The sequence below is a fragment of the Fusarium odoratissimum genome (assembly GCF_000260195.1).
Source record: "Fusarium odoratissimum NRRL 54006 unplaced genomic scaffold supercont1.1, whole genome shotgun sequence".
Classification (NCBI taxonomy): Eukaryota; Fungi; Ascomycota; class Sordariomycetes; order Hypocreales; family Nectriaceae; genus Fusarium; species Fusarium odoratissimum.
The window spans coordinates 2756645-2773001 of NW_022158687.1; the positions used below are offsets into that span (position 1 = coordinate 2756645).

Here is a 16357-nt window from a genome sequence, read left to right on the forward strand (position 1 = left end):
ATGAGCTAGATCATCATCGAAGTCTCGATACACCAGACAAAGACCAATTTTCAGGCCAGGGGCTCCTGCAACACAAGCACGCTTAGCGCAGTCAGGCTGTGTCCACTCAAGCTCCCTCCACTCCTTGCTTTGCATGTCCATCCGCAATTCATACTCACGTTTTTGTGTCCATACTACGTATTATGTATTTCGCCCTCTATCGGAGGTAAAGAGTACCAGTAGCTTTCTGTAACAGACCACTCAAACCCAGAGATTAACGGAGATCGGTACTGCAAAGGTATTATGAGAAAGGTATAGCATGACGAGTAAGAGATGAGCAGGGATGTTTGTTATGGTGCCTCTTGAAAGCCAAAGGAGCAGTGGTGGCTTTCCCCATGTTTAGGATTGAGCCACCCAAGGCTGGAAGCCCCTTGCATCACATGATGCGTCTCAGCGGCCCGCTTTGTGGCGTAACTCGTTCGACGATGGCATCATGCTAGATTCAACTTCAGAACGCATGACCGAAACCCATCAACACCAACCCCACTTCACACTGCCTTCCCGACGACTCGTTGCATCCCTACATCCCTCTGGCGTTCTCGAGGGTAGGGTTTGCCAGTAATACAACCGCCTACCAGACTCACTCTCTCTAGCCCGCCATGTTCACAACAAAGTCGGTTCAGTCACTCAAGAATCTGTTCGCATCCTATCACGAACCCCTACCCTTGTCGAAACAGCAATCTCAAAAGCTTCTTGACGGTCTCAAGACTTCCTTTCGAAAACAGCTCGATCGCGAATATGGAGAGAGCCCCAATAGTCTATCACCGGCTGCCGCGAAACCTGTAGATGTTGATCCTGCCCGACTATCTGCTACAAACCGCCATTTGAAAGATATCCTGTCGAACCCGCTGTTCAGCTACAACAAAGATGTCACATCGACGTTCCCTTCAAGCCTAGCATCCCCTTCTTTGGTTGCACCAACGCGTGATCCTATAGAGGTTTTCGACCATGCTGTAGCTCGAGGATTGATGACACCCAAGGCCGCCATCGGTGTGATGGTCGCCAAAGCAAAGCAACTGCAAGCGAATGAGCCAGGCCTTGGGAGTCTCGCTACATCGGGTATGTCAGGGCGTATCATAAGATGGCTACGAGCTTGTGGTGCTGAGCAGGATCTACGATTTATGGACAATTATACTTTTATCAGAGCGTTGTCTCCGTTCCTGGTGGCAGAAGGCATGGAGGAGATTGCTTGGGAATGGCTTGTGCGGACAATCAACAACACCTCTGGAGACCTGTCAAATGAAAAGCGTCTCAGGAGAGCATCCAACTTACTCGGAGAACTCGTCAAGACAAAGTGTCAGCCTCAATATGGCAACCTTGATTCAGGCATCTCTACCATGTTGCAAGCACAGCAACTTTTCCGGACCAGCCCGCTACTATCGGATCTTCTAGTCTCGTCATGGAGGTCAGTTTCATGGCTCTCGACCGTCGAGTCCTACAGTCGACCAGCTCCATCTGAAGAACTCTTTGATGCTCATATTGCCACGGCCGATCGTCTGCCACAACCTTTTCTTCTGGAACGTGCTCATTTGCACCTTTACCACCCCACACATCCCGATCACCTTCCTGCTCTGAACTTCTTCCAAGACAAGCAAAGACTACGAAAGCTAGTTAATACTGTTGAGCCCAAGAAGTCGAAGCCAGATAAGCTAAGCACCGTATCATGGCTCGCCTTCTTAGGCCACGACACAGTCAACCACTTGACCCAATCTGGAAGAACTCAAGAAGCGCAGGGAGTTACGGAGCTATTGCAGGCAGAAGTGGCTAGCCTTTTCAACCACAAATCCGAACCCGCTCTCGGGTCGTGAGGAGCGAAAGAGTAAAGGCAAGTATGGATCAGGTTTTTGGGACATTCAATATTTATCATGCACATATAACGGAATCACAGCGGTACATAGGGAGTTGGTTATAATGATACCACGATGGAGTTTCATACAGACTATCACGCGAAAGCGTGTCAATTTGCATCAATAAGGCTATTTAAAAAAAAATCATTATCAAACAGACTTTCAATCATTGCCATGCTTTTTTGTCCTGGTATCTATTGTTGCAATAAAATGCAAGTATCAATCTCTATTTTCATATCGCTCTTATTCAGAGTCGCTCTCAGCTGCATCAGGTGAAAAGCCTTGGAACTCCTCCTCCTCGTCATCGTCTGGCGCAGCTCCTTCGCCAGCGTCTTCATCATCGTCCTCCTCCTCGATCTCAAAGGCACCAGAGATATCCCATCGGTCACCCTTGGCGCTCTTGCTGACGTATTTGACGAACTTAAGAGCGCCGCTATCGCGCATAACAATAGTCATCTTATTCCATGACGCAGCTTGGAAGAAGAGAATGTTGTCGTCGTCATCGCCTGTCTTATATACAGCTGCATCTTCATCGGCATCATCATCACCAGACATGAAGATTTCTTGGCCGCCGACTTCAGGTGTTTCCTCCTCCACCTTCTTCTTTTTCTCGACAGCCTTGGCTGTGCCTTTGCCTTTACTCTTTACATCCTCGCCGTTCTGGTTTTCAGCTTCTTCCTCGGGGTCCTCTTCCTCATCATCGCCCCAGCCAGATGTAGGTGTGAATCCGAGGTTAATCTCTACGCGCGCCTTGCCCTCGTGGCCAGTGGCGAGAGTGTAGTCGAGACCGCGGCGGAAACGACGCGCGAGGAGATCGGCACTTTCGATGGTGGTTTTGGTGGCCATCTGGAGCCATTGGCGGAACTGACGGCTGGGCAGAAAGATGTCGAGAAGTTCAGTGATGGGAGATTCCTCCTGTGAGGTGCGAAGCTGATCAGGTCCGCTGGGTTGTTGGTAGAGATATCGCGCCTTGTGTGGAGGCTTGGCTACACGCCATGAAGCCGTCTTTTCTATCGTAGCAGTATCTTGTGCGGGTTTCTTCTCCTCAGCCTCAACGTAGTCCCTGAGGCGCTGGGCAAACTTCTTGCCCAAAATATCTGGCAAGGTGATTTCAAACATCTCGTTGAAGGTCTCGGAGATCTCTTCCAAGGCATCAGGAACTAGGTATGCAGGCGAGATGTACTTGAGCAGAAACTCAAGATCAGCTTCGTCGAAGCCCTCCTGGCTGGCCTTGTCAACCTTCATAACCTGAGGCTGAGGCATATCGTACTGAGCAGGATTGCCCTGAAGTTGCATTAAGCCGCTGTTCTTGGCGTTTCTCTCCTCTTCTCCCTTGATGTAGCCCTCCTCTCCAATCTGGGGAATATGGAACCATCCACTGATAGCCATACGAATGCGGCCACCGTCCCTCTCTAGCTGCTCCTTGGTTTCGGCGCGATAGACCTCCTCAACGTCGTGGAAACTCTCTCCAGGCTGGACAGCGAAGAAGCTCAGCTGGTTCCACGCAGGTGGAATGATCTTTGTAACGTCAGGAAGCGGTGTCTTTGCGATCTCGCCCTCCTTGTCCTTGAGCTCCTGTACGGGGAACAGACGGAGCGCGCCACCCCATTCGGGCTTCCAGGGCGTGTCGGGGTCAACGAGGTAGAGGATATAGCTAACGCGCCGGCTGCCAATGACGTCGTCATGGCAAAGGAGGTAGCAGCCAGGAGTGTAGATGTTGATAGCCATGTCAGTCTTGCGACCGCTCAACGGACCGCAATTGGTAATGTGAGAGACATAGTTGCGGAAGGCTTCGGAGTATATAGCATCGCGCAGCTTGAGCAGCGAAGGCAGCTTAGCTAGAGACTCGTCGTCTAGACCGTCGAGGTTGGCCAGGTCGCCTGACTGGTGGATCTTGTAGATATCGGTCTCCTTGGGGGTGAACTCGACGTTGGCCTTGATCTCGCTGCGAACCGATCGAAGAAGGGAATCGTCAACAAGGCCGTTGATGACGGCATGCTTGTAAGGTTCTGACTGAGCATATTGATCCGTATACGAATTGAGGACCTTCTTGTCGAAAAGACCAGCACGAAACCGCTTCTGAGCTTCCTCTGCGCTCAAGGCTGAAAAAGTCTGGTGAGTGGAAGGTCGCGAAAGAACGATTGGCAGTGCTTACAAGGCTTGGACTTTTTCTTGTCGGTCTTGGAGGTTCCAACAGCTGCTTCCGCTTTTCTCTTCATAATGGCCAGCGCAATTGGTTTAATTTCCAGAAGCTGTGCGAAGTGGGAGGGCTTTTGTTGTAGATAAATTGAGGACGTGAGGTAGGTAGCGAAAGTTGTGCGAAGTCGCAGCGCAAAGAATGGGCTGACGTCGCCAATCTTTAAAATTTTGGCTCCGAAAATCGACCCATGCCAGGAAGCGTACGAGCTGCTATGTACGTTCGATACTGCAGGGCCGAGACTTAGAGCAACAGGCCACAGAGTTTATTTAATGTCAATCGTATATACTTCAGGTAGTCTGAGTATTTCAGTTTCTTTCAGTCGAATCTAAAATTATCTATCATATTTCAATTGTAGTTAATCCTGCCGTTTATTGACCAGCTCTTCCTTATGAACCAGCCATGGGCGCTAAGGAGAGCAGCCATGATGATGGGCCGATGGTGGACCTTATCTGATTACTGGCTGGAGCCAGCATGATGCATAAAGGTTATGCAGGGCTATGCATGTACGCGCCTGTTCAGCCCTCATCGAGTAAGAATTTCTGAGGATGTTCAGCATGGGATACTATTTCGCGACCCAAGACATTAGCAAGGGTCGTATTGGTCAATGCCTGAACACCTCATACGCCGTGGGTTGCAGCATCACCTTGCCCGAGAATCCCATGAGACATCCATTATACCTTCTACAAAATCAGAGTATGCGAGGGAACTCGAGGGACATGTGGCAAGATAGCAAATTCTTGACTTGTGGTGCTCTCAAACTATACTTGACGTCTCTGAATAGTCTTGGGAGTTCCACATAATCACCATCATGGCCAGTCAAAGTAAGGAAGAAGGGCGGAGAAAAGCACTGAAGCAAGTCAGAAACTCAACAATAAAGGGATTTTATTCTAGAAGCTCCCTCGACTTTTACATGTTCTTTCATCTCTCGTCATATCATCACTAAACTCCTGTCTATACCTATGTCCACACGCATAGTACATCTCAGACTTACTTTGCACTTCGGGCGTCAACGGCCTGTCGCAACTGGGCGATAACCTCGGAGGGGTCCTTGGCCCCAAAGACAGCACTGCCTGCAACAATAACGTTGGCACCAGCGTCGGCAGCCTCGTCGATTGTCTTGGGTCCAAGGCCACCGTCGACTTCGATATTGAGCTCGGGATACTTTTCTCGGAGGGCCTGGACCTTGGGTAATTCTGATGCCATGAACTTTTGGCCGCCAAAGCCAGGGTATACGGTCATGACGAGGACCATCTGTAGCTATATGTCAACTTGGCATTCTTTATGGATACATTAGCGAGACTTACATCAGGTCTCTCCTTCTCATCGCTGTTCTCCAGAATCTCCCACAACACATCGACAGAAGTATCAGGCTTAATAGCAATACCAGCCAACAATCCCTGATCGTGAATATATCGGATAAGAGCCTTGGGGTTAGTCTTCTCGTCGGTCTGTTGCTCTGGGCTCTCGGCGGCACTGGAGAAGGCGGCCTCATAGTGGAAGCAGTAGAGGTTGCAGCCAGCTTTCTTGAACTCCTTGACCCATTTCTTGGGCTGGCATCCCGGTGTAAGCTAGACGTTGTGTATTCGCATTCGGAAAGATATTCCTACCTCTGCAATCATCATATGACAATCAAAGGTGCCCCGGCCATGGGCCTCTGTGGGCTCATCCACGTGTCCTCGGATGGATGCGACGACAGGAGGACCGAACGTAATGTTGGGAACAAAGTGGCCATCCCTACGATGTCAGTATAGCTCTCTTGGCTTTACTACTCGCGACCTACATGATATCGACATGAAGCCAGTCTGCGCCTTGCTCCATAGTACGGGCACAGTCATGGCCGAGCTGAGCAAAGTCAGCTGACAGAATGGAGGGAGCAATGATGGTCTTGGGAGCCATTGTTGGGAGTATACACGATCAAAGGAGGGCCGTTCAAGAGTCACGTATGATGGTGGAGAGAGAATTGGTCTATCTTTTGGAACTCGTCGATGGTGGGGTTATTTCCAATACCCATCTCGCCCAGTGACGTACGGTTTTGGTGGGGTCATGCCAATGGAAGTTGATGCCCTTGAGGCTTGTGGGGGGCCAGGGGCCTTCAAAGGTCATTGGAGGTTGTCAACAGAACCCGGTTCAGATTGACATGTTGGTTGCCTGTCGTGGGTTTTATGTAGAGCTGTTGGTCTGTTCGCTATTAAGAGGTGCATCAAACAACCAGTATGCAATTGATCTCCAATTGTGGTGCTCGTGTAAGCGCTCTGTGTTGACTCATGGAACGACGAAGATGTTACGCCTAACATGGAACCAGGATAGAAGGATGTTCCGGGTCAAGCATGGGCAGTATGGAATGTGTCTTAAGCAAGACCGAATTTCAATTGATATAAATTTATAAACCATCACCAACAATAGCAGTCTTGTGGCGACCACATAGCAGTGTATGGCTTCAAACTCCATAAATTTGCATGCATAGAACAGAAAATCCCAATTTCTTTACTTATTCCCAATTATATCCCTCCTCTTGATGATGATGATGAAACAACTTGAAACGAAATACATAGTATAACTATTGTCCCTTACAGGGCAAAGAGCATAGCCATGACAACACCCAAGACACCAGCGGCGCCCTCACGCGCAGCAGCATTGCCGCTATCGCCACCAGCGCTGCCAGTCGCCGGCGAGGTCTGGCTGCTACCAGCACTGGAAGTGGGAGTGGTAGCACCAGTTGCGCTGCCCGAGGCGGCGTTCTTGTCGCATGTAACCTGGTCGGGAAGGTCGGTCACTCCGGCGGTCGAGCAGATCTGCTTGGCGTACTTGACGGCGGTATCCCTACCGGCGGCATCGCACTTGTCCTCGAGACAACATGCGATGCCAGAGAGGAAGTTCTTGTTGCTGCAGATGCACTTGACGTCGAGCTGTCCGCATCCCGCGACGCCGCCACCGGTGGTGTACTGGTCAACACATGGTTGCTATATAGACAGGAGAGATTAGCATCGTCGAATTGCGAGCGGTAACGAATCAAGTCGGAATAATCGGCCGATGAGGGAGGCTCTGCGACGTACAGCGCATTTTGGTAACTTCTCTTGCTGAGCGGCAACAAGGCCAGCCAGGAGGACGGATGTGAATACAGACAGCTTCATGATGAACACTCGACAGTAAAGATAATGAAAGGATAATTGAAATTGAAACTGAATGAATGTCAAGAAGAGAGAGTTATCCGGTTTCACGTACGCGCGTCGTAGATTTAAAAAAAGACTCCTTAAGTGAGACAAGACAGTTTTACCCAGCTCTCACCAACGGCAACAAGCTTACCCAGGAGCTACGCCCATTATGTACTTTTGGGCACCCTGACCTTAGTTGTAACCATGCTAGCGGGCATTTTCCTTCGTAATAAACGCTCACGGTCCCAGAAGCGGCAAAATGTGTGAACCGTATCCGTAATTCCCCCAACTCTAATGATATGCAGATCACCAGCCAATCGCCGCATTTCCACGTGTTCTAGTCTAGACCATTTCGGCAGATTGGACGCCGCGACCGGTACGTATAGCTATAGAACCGCCTTATAATCGGGTGAAACGGCCCCGTGGGGACGATGATCAATCAATACCAAAACATCTGCAATAATTTCAATTAAATTCAAACTTGAACAGGATGTATCGTTCTTGTTGTACTGTATGTTACATACACAACATGGGAGATGTCATCAACAAGGGTAGCAAGGTAGCTTGGTTTCAGAAAATGTGTCTCAATACAAGCCACTTCATATCAATAGAACTTAGTCTCTTCCTGATCGTCCTGGCGCTTTTAGAGCGTACCAACCTTGGTGCAATTACACCGAAAGGGGAAATTCATCATCAGGTACCTAAGAAATATGAAGGTTATGGAACGTAAGAACGTCTCGATCTTCTGGGAATGGTTGGCAATCACTATTGATCCTTTAGCGCCTCAATTCATGCTTCTATCTTTGGGGTCCAGCCCGGTTATTCATAGGAAGTCTATCTCTGCTCAATAGACGCCTCCGCCAATAGTTCCTTTGCTAGCCACAGCCATCAGAACTACTATCATATCCTCTCCTACGAGCTGTAAGATGCTCGGAAGGAGCCTGGAGTGGCAGGTTGCATATTTGCACCTTGCATGACTGTCATGTTCACCTACCCACTTTCAATGTGATCTTGAAAGTATAACCCGGCTCTTGGGCCACCGCTCGTTGGGTCGGCATCAAACAAGGTTTGATGAAGCCAACGTCATGAGTAACACGTTAGACCTTGTCAATTTAGTCTTTCTCATACTCTTTTGCCCTGTTTGAGAAGATCCGAAACCTTGGGAGGAAGTACGAGAGCACTCCTGTCGTTTCTGCGAAAAAAGTCGACCAGCGAAACGGCTGTCTTCTCCGGCAAATCTTCGTGGATGAAGTGACCGGCCTCAGGGAACACTTGCAAGGCATATTTCCCTATCGGTCAATCAGTACACAATGTTCAGAAAGCGGCATTAGTCCAACGGTTAACTAACCTTGCATTTGACCGATGGTCAACTCGGTGTCCAGTCTGTCAGTACCAGCGAGCAGTAGGAGTTTTCCTCCCTTCGCTCCCAAGAACTTCTTGCTCAACCCTATAAACCAACCTTCCCAGTAAGGCTGTGTTGCGCCCAAGTTGGTCCGCCATCGCCACGGCCTTGTCGGGTCGTCGTTCTCGTTAAAGACGAGTAGCGCAGGAACAGATGTCCGAGCAGAAATGGAGTTTCGTATCGTCCGAGATCGAATGTGCCATTCGATACCTGCTTGCAGAGTTGCAAAGCCCAGTGGTCTCGTAGACAAGTAGGTGTGCATGCTTTGTAGAGCATCAATAGCGGAGCCTTCCACAACATCCAGCACAGCATACCCTAAAACTGACGTTCCTAGCCTACCGGACTTGGCCAGGTCAGTAACAATTGCTCCGCCCAAGGAGTGTCCCACGAGCACTATCGGGGGCATCTCTGACCAGGCCATCTCATTCTTTGTGAGCTGCACCATACTGAACAGATCCGAAGATAGAGTGTCCAGTCTCATGTCCAGTGCCTTGTCGCCTGGTGCATTTGTGGACCCGTGACCTCTACAGTCAATGGCCAGGATACCTGCTGTTGACAACCGCTTCTTTATTTCGGAAGCAACAACAGCGAACGACAACCCTGATGATCCTGCACCATGATGCATCACAAACAGTGGGCCTTTCCCGACCGGTGAAGTGAGGTAGGCATGATAGACTACTTCCGGTTCCTGCTCTGACTTCAGAGACAATTCGCGCTCAAAATAGGTTGTCCAGGGGATCTGCTCCAGGGTCCTGCCGCGGGCGACTCTGTAGCCTGTCAGTCCCGCCATGTTTCACTTGAGCAAAGTGCTGATTGGAAAGTACCCTTGAGGTCGAGCGAACAGCTTCTGGTTGGGCGATGGTATGATGGTTCCTGTCGAGGAGACGGACGAGGCGGACGAGGCTGAGGAAGAGTCATCGTCGACAGGCTCCGGCAACTCAGGGAGTACATCATTCTCGTGCTCCTCGTCGACCTCGTCAAATGTATCGTTAGATAATCTGTACTTGGCCTTGGCCCATGCTCGCTGCAGGTCGCTCATGATAGATACGGTGTGTAGATGGCGTAGGTTCCATTCGCACTGCCAATATGCCAAAACAGATGCGAACGGCACGAGGCGCTCCTGGTGCTGACACTCGTGGTAGCCTCTAGCTTTCTACGAGCGACGTCGCTTTCGATTAGCACAGTATGGGAGCCGCAGTAGTGTCCTCTGATGTCTTTAGCAACTGGTGATGATGGTCGGGCGATACCCACGTCAGCCAACCAGCACAATCCAAATCAATTTGCCTTTGCAAACACTGGGGCATAGTGTGTGTGCTTCATGTGCACACTGTATCTATACGGAAATCGACAGCAAATCTACAGTGCGGATATTTTCTTCATGTGGTTTCTATCCACTCTTTTATTTTCCTAATAAACCTCGTCATTAAGTTGGTAGGTTGTCTCGTAACAATACTGTTCTTTTACTTACCTGAGAACGGCTTCTTTGTGAACGCAGACACGTCTTTTACTAAGGAAAGCCGTTTCGACTGGTCAGTACTTAGTTGAGTCTCGAACAACAAGTTGACTATATTTTATATGCAACCTCGGCTATTCCTAGTATGTCGTTTAATTCGATAACAACTGATCGAGGTGTCATCAAAGCCCAAGCATCAATATTCCCACATCTCCATGTCCGATCAAGCCACTGTGAATTGACATGGCTATCTCGTCGAAAGGTTAAGCTTCTGGCCACACTGTTCTCTGATAGGGCCACAAAGTTCTGGCTCGGCGCCTCGCCTAGATCTTAGGCTCAACGCATCTTGACTATAGCATCATAGTTTCATTCTTTAGATGTTGAAAGGTCTGTCTGACACCCACCCATGCAGTAGCTCACTTCTTCGACAGCCTGAGGAGCGACGGCTGCTTGACCCTCGTGGGGAGGGGAGGGAAAGTGGAAAATCTTATCACGATGTCAATATAGTATAACTGCATAGGTACTTTCCACGGCTATTTGCCGCCCCTTTCTTTTTGACCTAGGGAAGAATCAAGGGTAGTTTATTGGCAACCAAGAACAAGTATTCACGTTGAACAATTCGTCTACCCTGTAGCCGATGTATAGACAATTTGGATCACCACCAACACAAATGCCTCGGAATTTTCTGAACCCCTTCTGCTGCACGAGACACTCGGCCGAGCAAGAAACATCGCCTGCCCGAACCCCTGTCGGCAAAAGAAACAGGAACCTTGTTCGACGCCGAATCAACCTGAACAGGTTTAGCAGCCCACCGTTCACCGTTCGAGTGCCTAATCTTGCTCAAGCGACTTCGCTGGCGCTCAGCTAGCGGCTCTAAGATTCCATGTTCCTGCATCCTGGTCCGATATTGTGGTGCTGGCAAACGAGAACTCAATATGAAAATTGCCCTCCAGTATCTGTTGACTGCAGAGAGGAATGGAGAACAAGCTAAATAAAGCAGCAAAGTGGCACAGGAGGAGACAGAAAGAAAGCTAGAAAACCAGTGACAAATATTAAGGTCAAAGAAAGCACGTCACGCAGTTGTCATTCGCATTTGTGATCGACATGACCTTAACTCTCATTGGTTGCAGCGCGAGTGTATCTGTCCTCGGATATCGCAACCTCACCGATGTGGCCGGGATCACACAGATACTCACAACTCTTGAGCAGCTGTTGGCTGCACAACCCAGGACGTTCACGTAGAAAATAGAATAATAGAATCTATGACCTTTACAACTTTTTAGTGCGCTGCCTTGATCTGTACACTGGCGGAGACGTACGAATAGACATCAGAAGAGCGGTGGTGCAAGAAATTATGGTGTGAATTACCCACAAACTAAAGAGTCGCTCCCTTTAGAGCATTTTCTTGATGCTTGTCAAGCTGCTTGAATCACTCGTAAAAGGTAGACAGGCCTGGGCGATTTGAGTAATGTCATGGTATCCGCGTAGTAGTGGAATGGCTGTGAATAAGAACCGCTACCGGCATGAACTCGTAAACTGTGCAATCCCAGGGTGACGACTCCTGGCTCCATTTCTTTTTCTTTTCGAAAGACTTCAACATGCAAATCCTTGACAAGGACACGAACGACATGACCTCAGTGGCCTGTATATGTGGGAGATACAATTCAGAAGGCTGGGATCTCCGACTTCATGGATTTCAGGTCACAGGTCTTCTCCTCACAGACCATGATGGGACAAAGTGTCTCTCGGATATTTTTGTAATAGTTCCAAGGGCAAGATCTGAGACTTGAGAGAGCCATCTCACGGTGGCGCCGCCTCCAACAGCCTGGCGTAAAGATCTAGTGATCGTCAAATAAGATCTTTCGGGGGGTCCGAGAGACAGAATGCTTCAGTTGATATTTCCCCGAACTCTCGCCAACTTGACGGATTCAAATGGTGGGGGTGGCTTTTGAAAGTGAATGAGTATGCCCCGACAATATGGATAACCTTCAAGTTAGCGGCGTAACTATTGAGAGCCTTGAGAGCCCGCGACGAATTAGCTCAGAGCCGCTGCAATCATTGCTATGTTTTCGCATCTGGATAATGTCTGAGAAGGTCCTGACATCTATCCCTAGAACTGGGCATTGTGTAACACTTGCGGTTGGCATGGGGCACGGAAAATTGTTGGCCAATAACTATGTCAGCCAGTTGCTGCAAGGGCTTGTGTTGTGATACAGGGACTCGCAACCTAGTCTCATTCTGATAACGAATTTCTTTCCACGCTGGGTGTCTGTGTGGAGTGTTGAATGACAACTCATTCAGATATTTGGAAATGAAACCACAGTTGAAATGTGACACGCTTGGTCGATGGACGGTTTTCCCCTGGAGTTCTCCTTGGTTAGAATAATTCTCACCCTCCCAAGACGCTGGATCTCAGCGCGCGGGCTCAAGCCACATTTCAAATTGAATTCCTGGAAGTTGGTAGGTTGGCCATCTGCGAGGATCCAGGGACAGAAGCCTCCCCCACCAGATCGACATACAGTCAGACCCTGATGAATTTGGGGTTGTTTTTCCTGTCCAGCCTGTCTATTCAATGGCATGGGTGTAGCGTAAATGATGTGATTATGAGGGGCGGTTTTGCTTTGCAAAGTTCGGCATTGCCAACATGTTGTAAGATGTCTAATGTAAGGCCATTATTGGCGATGGGCCAATAGGGGTACTCGGACCTGAGACGTACATAACTCCTCGTTATCTGAATGGTCAGTGTATAGGAGCTACGATGATCCAGCTGATGGCCGCTTCACGTAAATTGCTCAATAAGAAGACTTTGCTATCCAGCGCCAAAGACTCAGAGCATTGGGCTTCTGGAGAAGGTGTCTCAGTTGCAAAGATACCGTACAAACGGAATAAATTGAGTAGTGCCTATGGGTCCGCGCTAGGCCTTTTCAATCAGCCGATTTGCTGACTGATGCATAAAGATCTGACGTTTTGCTAAAAAGCACCATTGGTCAAATGAACGCAGTAGCTCAGACCCACAGGCACTACTCAATTTAATCAGTTTATACGGTAGAGGCGGAGGCCATCTCTGACATATTACCTGCCTCAGCTTTTTCGTCAGGTCTGTCCGCCAGCCAGTCAAGTAATAGAACCATGTCGACGGACTAAAACTTCCATTCTTACCAAACACACTTCAAGAGGCTTGTCGCGGCACATGACCCGGAGGCCGTGTACCTGTACGGGCCGCGCAAAAGAATGTGCGAATGTCAAGGAGATATTGCGTAGATCTGATCTGCTATTGGCGAGCCGGCACTTGACAAGGTTGGTGGAGAAAAAAAGCAGCTGAAGTGGGGAGACTAAGGTGTAGCACAGGTAAGATGGGCTCTCAAAGGGATCTGTGCACCCAAGGCAACCCCAGATAGGAAGTTCAGTGCACGTGCGGGATGCTCGATTCCCGTCAATCAGTGGGTGGGCAGCCCCCTCCCATGCCAAGCTGGGTTTGGCTCTCACAGTCTCACAGGAGATGGAGGCAGGTTAGGCAGGTCTTCTCCGCTGTAGGAGAAGCCTTAGCTAGGTCTTAGATATTTGGTCCTCAAGTCGCAGCTTCTTGGAAACACCCAATCCCAAGTCAACGTCGCTCATCTCCCCTCAAGCCGTTGCTCTCTGGTGCTTCTTAGCTTCGTGTCTATTGGCACTAATATTTCCGCAGACTTCGCCCCGACGCCCGTCCATTTAGCGCCGGGAGTATCCTCAGATCGACGTGAAGCCTCTGTCGGGAAGATCTTGAACTCTTTAGCCATCCCGAATTCATGATGCCCCGGACACGGCATCACTTCTTCTATTTATCTGGAAGCAGACGTGCTCACCAATATCCTTTTGGCTCGTGTCTGCGTAAGCTTGCGCCCAGTCAACTCCCTTCCTTCCAGCACTGCTGAAAAGGAGTGGTCATCTCGCACCAAGACACCATTGGCATGGAACCTACCAAAACATCAGCTAGGTGGCGTCTATAAACACCGCTGCATGTCTTTAGTTGCAGACGCATTCTCAGGTTGATGTTGTGTGAAGGGTCAGGCTCGTATTGGTCTGTGGTGTTCTCAGACCTCGTTGCCAACTTGAAGGAGGGGGCACTGCTGGGTACAGGGGCTTTGCAATCAATTTGCGACAGGCTCTCGCTCATTGAAACTCGGTCGCTGAAATCCTTATATGTGCCGGGATTTTGGAGCTGCTGGGTCTGATGCCAGAGTACCAATACAGTCATCGTGCTCACCTGGCGACATCCACAAAAATTTGAACGTCAAGAGATCGGCAAATGGATACCTGCAGCGCTTACGGCGATAGACATTTGCCAAGCGAGGTTTCTTGTGATAATCTCGCGTGTGTGCGAATCTGCAGAGCTGTCAGAGCACAGAGGGAAGCGCACAGACATACGACATCAACTTCTCTGAATAAGGAGGGTATTATACCCGAGTTGAGAACTGACCTGGCTCACATAACGCACACTGAGTGGTTTTGCGTTCTGGCTGAACCTTGTTTTCCGACCCCTTTGCCGCATTGGGACTACCTTGCGGACTGATCAACAACTTTGCTTACCCACAAATTGGTCGATGCCAGGTTCAGCTGGGATGTTAATGGGTTTGTGTTATAATTTTTTGGACTTTGCAGTTGGAGCGTCAAGGCCCCTAGGACACACCCAGTCGAGCCCCGCCTTTGAGATTCCCAAAATCGAACAGGAATATGAAAATCTGACTGATGATCTGCGCCTTGTCCGATTCTCAGGGCCATTTGTTCCTCAATTGGGTCAGGATATATACCGACAAAACCCGTTGGCCTTTTGTAGGCGACTTAATCTTTGCTTTTTTTTTTCTTCTTCGCCAAATGTGGCCGACCCGCCCTGGACGTCAATGAGCAAATAGATATCAGTACATGCACATATCAATCAGTGGAGAGAAGGGGTAACATCAACGAGCTGAGACGCACGTACTGTATTTGTAACGCGCCAATTCGACTTCTCGGGTACGACTATGATTAATGGTACTTCAGGAACCATCGACAACTCACAGGTGGCAGCTCTAATTATTTCCAAGGGTAAAAAAATAGGATGTCTATGGTTGCCCTGGAAGCTTTGCTTCAAATTGTCATATTGCCCCTTATCTGTAAATTATTGGCTGACCAGATATGCTTCTATCATCCTTATAGAGCCTACTGAATCAGAGTTTGGTACTTACGATGCCGCACTGTCAATGGTTCACTAATCAAGCCAGCTCTTTATGTCTACTGGGACTGATGCAGGAGAATGGTTATCGCTCACGTCAACATCAATGCCCCGTGCTCATGCACCGCAACTCATGGGCCATCAAGTCTATGGCATCGGGGCCCCGGCTTTCTTGCCCTGGTGCCCCGGTCCCGGCATTCGTATCCTGACAGGGGTGACGGCCTCGTACTGTAAGCCTCACAAGCAAGAGTGCTTGTTGTGCTGTTGGCTAGGTTCCTCCGCAAACCGCCATCACCGAACGCAGCTCAGTGGAGGTTGGAGCCACTATACTCTATGGCCCAGCGTACGACCTAAACTTCATAGGATCTTAGGTCGGGGAGCACCTCTCGATAGTTGATAACCATTGATGAGCTCACATTTCTTTCTGATTCTGGTTGTGAGGCCCCGTGTTATGATTTAGCCGCTCCTGTGTTGGGAAGCATCGAGACACTTAAATTGACACTACTGAACCACCGCGCTTGTTGAAGAATCACTTGGGAAATCAACTGTGTGATATTGTCCATATCATCCTTGTTGCCTCCAAGGATCTTCAGGTTTACTTTTGATCTTGCATCCCAGTTGGCACTTATGCTGGCAGGCCCATCTTCCGCGGCCCTGGGCCAGGAATGTCTTGGCCGCTTGTCATCAACAAACTTACGTGCTGTTACTTTAGCGGTAGTGCTAGCCCACCACCGCCGGGGCAAGTCGAGAAAAGAAAAGACATCCAGGCAGTGAAATATACTAGGGAAAGTATTGAACATCATCGACCTCTGACCTGTCGATAACCGCTTAGGTAGCCCATGTTGCACCCAGCTTGCTCTGGGCCAATATATCATCACGGTGGCGCTCCAACTACTTCGTTGTCACCACCCTTTTTATTATCCACCATTTTAGTCGTCGGTACTCATCAGTGCTAAATCCACAAGAGACTGCATACTAGACCACCTTGGTCGGTTTAGCCTCCGACTCGATCTGAATCCCTCACCCCCCCAGACCCCCCCTTTCCTGGTCCATGGTTTAGTTGCCGCTAGATACAT

The 16357-nt window shown here is 49.4% G+C and overlaps 7 protein-coding genes across 7 annotated transcripts; 2 read left to right on the forward strand and 5 right to left on the reverse strand.

Annotated features, from left to right (window-relative positions):
• Positions 1 to 459: 459 nt before the first annotated feature.
• On the reverse strand, positions 460 to 4337 carry FOIG_00962 (uncharacterized protein). Its single transcript, XM_031197483.1, has 2 exons — positions 4042 to 4337; positions 460 to 3988 (listed from the first exon to the last, which is right to left on the reverse strand). The coding sequence occupies exons 1-2, from the start codon at positions 4103 to 4105 to the stop codon at positions 2130 to 2132; spliced, it is 1923 nt and encodes a 640-aa protein (XP_031073250.1). The 5' UTR covers positions 4106 to 4337; the 3' UTR covers positions 460 to 2129.
• Positions 463 to 3978, forward strand: FOIG_00963 (uncharacterized protein). The gene has a single exon (XM_031197484.1). It carries the CDS (start codon positions 639 to 641, stop codon positions 1845 to 1847), a length of 1209 nt encoding a protein of 402 aa, XP_031073251.1. The 5' UTR covers positions 463 to 638; the 3' UTR covers positions 1848 to 3978.
• Positions 4338 to 5073: 736 nt separating the features above from the next.
• FOIG_00964 (ribulose-phosphate 3-epimerase) lies at positions 5074 to 5982 on the reverse strand (the record flags this gene model as incomplete). Its single annotated transcript, XM_031197485.1, has 4 exons — positions 5074 to 5337; positions 5391 to 5636; positions 5694 to 5820; positions 5867 to 5982. The coding sequence occupies 4 exons, from the start codon at positions 5980 to 5982 to the stop codon at positions 5074 to 5076; spliced, it is 753 nt and encodes a 250-aa protein (XP_031073252.1).
• Positions 5983 to 6653: 671 nt separating this feature from the next.
• Positions 6654 to 7217, reverse strand: FOIG_00965 (uncharacterized protein; the record flags this gene model as incomplete). The annotated part of the gene is made up of 2 exons (XM_031197486.1): positions 6654 to 7046; positions 7140 to 7217. The coding sequence occupies 2 exons, from the start codon at positions 7215 to 7217 to the stop codon at positions 6654 to 6656; spliced, it is 471 nt and encodes a 156-aa protein (XP_031073253.1).
• A 775-nt stretch (positions 7218 to 7992) lies between these two features.
• Positions 7993 to 9952, reverse strand: FOIG_00966 (protein phosphatase methylesterase 1). The gene is made up of 2 exons (XM_031197487.1): positions 9465 to 9952; positions 7993 to 9407 (listed from the first exon to the last, which is right to left on the reverse strand). Exons 1-2 carry the CDS (start codon positions 9677 to 9679, stop codon positions 8582 to 8584), a joined length of 1041 nt encoding a protein of 346 aa, XP_031073254.1. The 5' UTR covers positions 9680 to 9952; the 3' UTR covers positions 7993 to 8581.
• Positions 9953 to 13441: 3489 nt separating this feature from the next.
• On the reverse strand, positions 13442 to 14501 carry FOIG_00967 (uncharacterized protein). Its single transcript, XM_031197488.1, has one exon. The coding sequence runs from the start codon at positions 14325 to 14327 to the stop codon at positions 13977 to 13979; it is 351 nt and encodes a 116-aa protein (XP_031073255.1). The 5' UTR covers positions 14328 to 14501; the 3' UTR covers positions 13442 to 13976.
• On the forward strand, positions 13609 to 15652 carry FOIG_00968 (uncharacterized protein). The gene is made up of 2 exons (XM_031197489.1): positions 13609 to 15286; positions 15331 to 15652. The coding sequence occupies exon 1, from the start codon at positions 14674 to 14676 to the stop codon at positions 14980 to 14982; it is 309 nt and encodes a 102-aa protein (XP_031073256.1). The 5' UTR covers positions 13609 to 14673; the 3' UTR covers positions 14983 to 15286; positions 15331 to 15652.
• Positions 15653 to 16357: the final 705 nt, after the last annotated feature.